Below are 4,687 nucleotides of genomic sequence, written 5' to 3'. Positions count from 1 at the left end.
CAAAATTCTCGACGCGATTCCGAGCTTGAAACATTGAGAGGAATCGTAGCGCGTACACCTTCTTCGGAAGTATCAACAATGAAAATTCGAACACGTTTTCCTTTGCCAACACTCGATCTTCCCACTTTTTCCGGTGTATATAATGAGTGGTTAGGTTTCCGAGATTCCTTCACCGCGATTATTGATGATGACGAATCTATTCCCAAGATTCAAAAGCTTCGGTTTTTGAGAAGTTACTTAAGGGGTAATGCGGCCCGCGTGATTGATAATTTAGAAACTTCTGAAATCAATTACGATGTAGCCTGGAAACTTCTCAAAGAGCGATACGACAACAAAAGAATTATTATACAAAATCATACACAAGCCTTATTTGAATTAACAGCAGTAAGCAAAGAGTCATCATCATGTTTACGACATTTACTTGACACTGCTCTCAGGCACGTGCGTGCGCTCAAGGTTCTCGGGCAGCCTACCGACTCTTGGGATACCTTACTTATTTATTTGATTATTACTAAACTAGACAAAGAAACACGGAAAGAATGGGAAAAGTCGGTGACAGGCAGCGAAATGCCAACCTTTGATTAATTGACTAAATTTTTAAATGAAAAATGTCAAATGCTAGAAACGTTAAATTCACAATCAATGGATCAATCAAAAGGTAATCTTAAGGCTGAAAATAAAGCGTTCGGCAGTGGGAATAAAGGTCAACCATCAAAAACATTCTTGAATACACAATCAAATATTTCATGTTTACATTGCAAAGCCGATCATTATTTAAGCTCATGTCCAGAATTTTTGAATATGTCTTCAAGTGAAAGAATGCAAGTAGCTAAAAGGAAAGGTTTGTGTTTTAATTGTTTGAGGCGCAATCATTTGAGTAATGAATGCAAATCAGGAAATTGCACTGTATGCAATCGGAGACACCATACGCTATTACACAGCGATTCCAAATTGCAATCGAATTTCGAAGAAAATAAAAATATTAATGCTAAAACTCAAGGTAAAAATTTAAATGTAATGAATTCATCAAATTTTTTATTGTCAACCGCAATAGTAGATATGCTTGACAACAAGGGCCATAGGCATGCATGTAGGATCATTTTGGAAAGTGGGTCACAGCCTAATTTAATGACAGAAAAATTAGAAAAATATTTAAACTTGAAAAGAACAAAATTAGAATCTTCAATCGAGGCAGTTTATATCGCAGAAGTAACAAGTACTGATTGGGTTGTCGCGAATATTCAATCTAAGTCTTCCAACTATGCAACAAAACTTTCATTTTTGGTGCTTCCTGAAATAACTAGCCATACTCCAGCCTCTCCTATCGATAAAACCATCCTCAACATCCCTAAACACATAAGATTATCTGATCAAAAATTCAACCAGCCGGGAGAAGTGGAAGCTCTCATTGGAGCCGAGCACTTCTACGAAGTTTTGAACACTTTCAAAATTCCTCTCGCTTTACCACGAACCGCCTTGCAAAGCACTAAATTCGGTTGGATAGTAACAGGCAAGGTCAACTCTAACTGGAACCAACAAAGGCTTAAACATCATTTGGTCAGGGATAATTTAAGCTCACAATTAGACAACTTTTGGAGAATAGAAGAAGGCGAGGATAGACGATATTTTTCTAAAGAGGAGGAAGCATGCGAGAATCAATTTTCTGCTAACGTGCAACGTGATTCTTCAGGCAAGTATGTAGTTCGACTACCTTTCAAGGAACAAAAGGAAGACTTAGGGAACTCTTACGACGTAGCGCGATGAAGATATTTTGCTTTGGATAGAAGACTCACAAAGAACTCGGATTTGCAACAAAAGTACCATCAATTCATGAAAGAGTTTTGAAGATCTAGGACATATGGAGCGCATCAGAAGCAGCACGGATCAAGGATACTATTTGCCTCATCAAGCTGTGGTTAGAGAATCAAGTCTCACTACGAAACTAAGGGTGGTGTTTGACGCTTCGGCCAAAACAACCACAGGAATCTCTCTAAATGACATACTGATGGTGGGACCAACTATTCAGGACGGAATATTTACTCTGATTGTACGCTTTCGTCAGCACCCATTTGTTTTGAGTTCAGACATCGAAAAGATGTACCGCCAATTTTGGGTTTATCCGGAAGATAGAAAATACCAGAAGATCCTTTGGCGATATAGCACCGATGAACCACTAAGGACCTACCAATTGAAGACCGTGACGTATGGGACTTCTGCAGCCCCCTTTTTGGCCGTTAGATGTTTAAAGAAATTAGCAGAAGATGAGGGTTCCTTATTTCGCATCACAGCTAAGGCATTAAAAAACGATGTTTACGTGGATGACCTTCTCACTGGAGCTGGTTCAGTGAAGGATGCTAAACAGCTGCGGGATCAGTTGAAAAGGCTGGCCAAAAGGGGAGGCCTTCGTCTGTGCAAATGGATATCAAACAGTCAGGAGGTTATTAATGACCTTCCAGATTGCTCTAATCAAACGAGTCTCAAACTGGATCCGGATCATGCAACTAAGACCTTGGGAGTGTCTTGGAATTCACAAGAAGACATGCTTATTTTTGAGGTAGATTCGGTGCCTGAGCAGGAACTCATCTCCAAAAGGGTAATGCTGTCGCAAATAGCCAAGCTCTACGATCCTTTAGGACTGTTAGCACCAGTTATCATTTATGCTAAAATAAAAATGCAACAATTGTGGAAAACCACAACAAAGTGGGATGACCTTGTTCCCCCAGAAATATTATCACCTTGGCGGCAGTACCAGAAACAATTACATCTGCTGAGTCATTGGAAAATTCCGAGATCTGTTCAGGACCCAGGTGCAGATGAACTTCAACTCCATGGCTTTGCAGACGCCGAAAGGGCTTATGGAGCGTGCATTTATTTACGCTCAACAAGAGGAGACGAATATCACTCTACGTTACTTTGCGCAAAATCCAGAGTTGCACCAATAAAGAATTTAAGCATGCCAAGACTGGAACTTTGTGCAACGGTGCTCTTGGCTAACCTTTATAAGAATGTAACGAATTCTTTCAGCCTTAAAGTCAGTAAAACGGGCTTTTGGTCCGATTCTACGATTACACTTAATCGGATCAGCCCATCTCCTCATGAATACAAGACCTTCGTCGCTAACAGAATTGCTGAGATACAAGATCTCACGCCTGTAACAAGCTGGAAATATGTTTCATCAAAGGAAAACCCTGCTGACTTCATCTCGAGAGGACAGCTTCCTCAAGAATTCATCCACAACACACATTGGAAAAATGGCCCAGAATGGGTAACTAAAGCGGAATCGAATTGGCACAATCACTCACCAGAGAATATCGATGATCTGGAAAATGAAAGAAAGGGAAATACCGTGTTAACAGCTGTTACCGGAAAACACAAATTCGATCTTTGGACTCTGTTTTCATCGTTGCCAAAACTGCTTCGCGTGACTGCATATTGTTTCCGTTTCATATAGAAACTACGTAAGCGAGCATGCCATTTAAATTCATTATCGCCAGACGAACTGCGGAAGACGTTGTATCAAATAATGTCAGGCATACAACGACAAGAGTTTCACGAAGAAATCCGGGGTTTTTTCAAGGAGTGGGGACCTTCCAAAGACTTCGAAACTTCTCAGGCTACATCCTTTCATCGACGGCGATCTACTGAGAGTGGGAGGAAGAATCAAGAACGCCAAAAACGACAATGATAAAAAACATCCTATCCTTTTACCTAGAAACCATCCCGTTACCGATCTCATAATTCGCGATATCCATCAAAGACAGTTTCATTCAGGTGTGAACGGTACCTTGTATGCTACCAGGCTGAAGTATTGGCCAATTGATGGTAGGCTTGCAGTCCGAAAGGTCGTACACGCATGCATAACATGTTTTCGCGCAAGGCCTAAGGAACCAAATTATGTAATGGGTAACCTTCCTAGGGTAAGAGTGACTGCGTCACGTCCGTGCGAAAATATAGGGGTTGACTATTGTGGCCCACTCTACGTGAAAGAAAAGCGTCTTCGAAATAAGAATAAAGTTAAGGTATACGCAGCTCTATTTGTGTGTCTATCTACGAAAGCGGTACACATTGAACTTGTTGGTGATCTAACAACTGAAATTTTTATTGCAAGCTTAAGGCGAGTTTTTGCGCGTCGAGAAAAGGCTATGGCGATCTACTCAGATAATGGTACAAATTTTGTCGGTGCCAAAAACAAATTGAACGAACTTTACAGCTTTCTCAATTCCGATGAGCATAATAAAAAGGTAGAAAGTTATTTAACTGATCAAGGAATCGAATGACACTTTTCTCCACCGCGAACCCCCCATTTCGGTGGGATCTGGGAGGCAGCTGTAAAATCGCTCAAACATCACATGCCACTTCCTATAGAAGTGTGAATTTGTTGAACGCGTATCATTCAAGTCCGGCAGAATGTTACTACGTAATATCTAATTTGACAAGAATTCATGTGATTCGTACGATTATCACCGATCCTTATCGATCTTATCCGAGGTCCTACGAAATAACAAAGGTTCGAATGTGAATCGAGGAAAGAGTGACCTCAGTACTCTCATGACTGGCGAGTCTATTACAACAAATTTTTAATGTATACGGTCTTTCGTGTTTTTCTGAATAAATATTTAATTTCAATGACAATTTAATTCGTGAGTATAAATGACTTTACCTTGATCAATTTTACTATCCGATTATT

General features: G+C 40.2%; 2 protein-coding genes across 2 annotated transcripts; both read left to right on the top strand.

Moving 5' to 3' along the window:
- Positions 1–1,059: 1,059 nt before the first annotated feature.
- LOC117181469 lies at positions 1,060–1,764 on the top strand. The gene has a single exon (XM_033374150.1). It carries the CDS (start codon positions 1,060–1,062, stop codon positions 1,762–1,764), a length of 705 nt encoding a protein of 234 aa, XP_033230041.1.
- A 94-nt stretch (positions 1,765–1,858) lies between these two features.
- LOC117181463 lies at positions 1,859–3,451 on the top strand. Its single transcript, XM_033374137.1, has one exon. The coding sequence runs from the start codon at positions 1,859–1,861 to the stop codon at positions 3,449–3,451; it is 1,593 nt and encodes a 530-aa protein (XP_033230028.1).
- Positions 3,452–4,687: the final 1,236 nt, after the last annotated feature.

This window comes from Belonocnema kinseyi, chromosome 1 (assembly GCF_010883055.1).
Source record: "Belonocnema kinseyi isolate 2016_QV_RU_SX_M_011 chromosome 1, B_treatae_v1, whole genome shotgun sequence".
NCBI classification, from domain to species: domain Eukaryota; kingdom Metazoa; phylum Arthropoda; class Insecta; order Hymenoptera; family Cynipidae; genus Belonocnema; species Belonocnema kinseyi.
The sequence above is the reverse complement of the archived record's forward strand: the minus strand, read 5'-3'. Positions and strand labels throughout refer to the sequence as shown.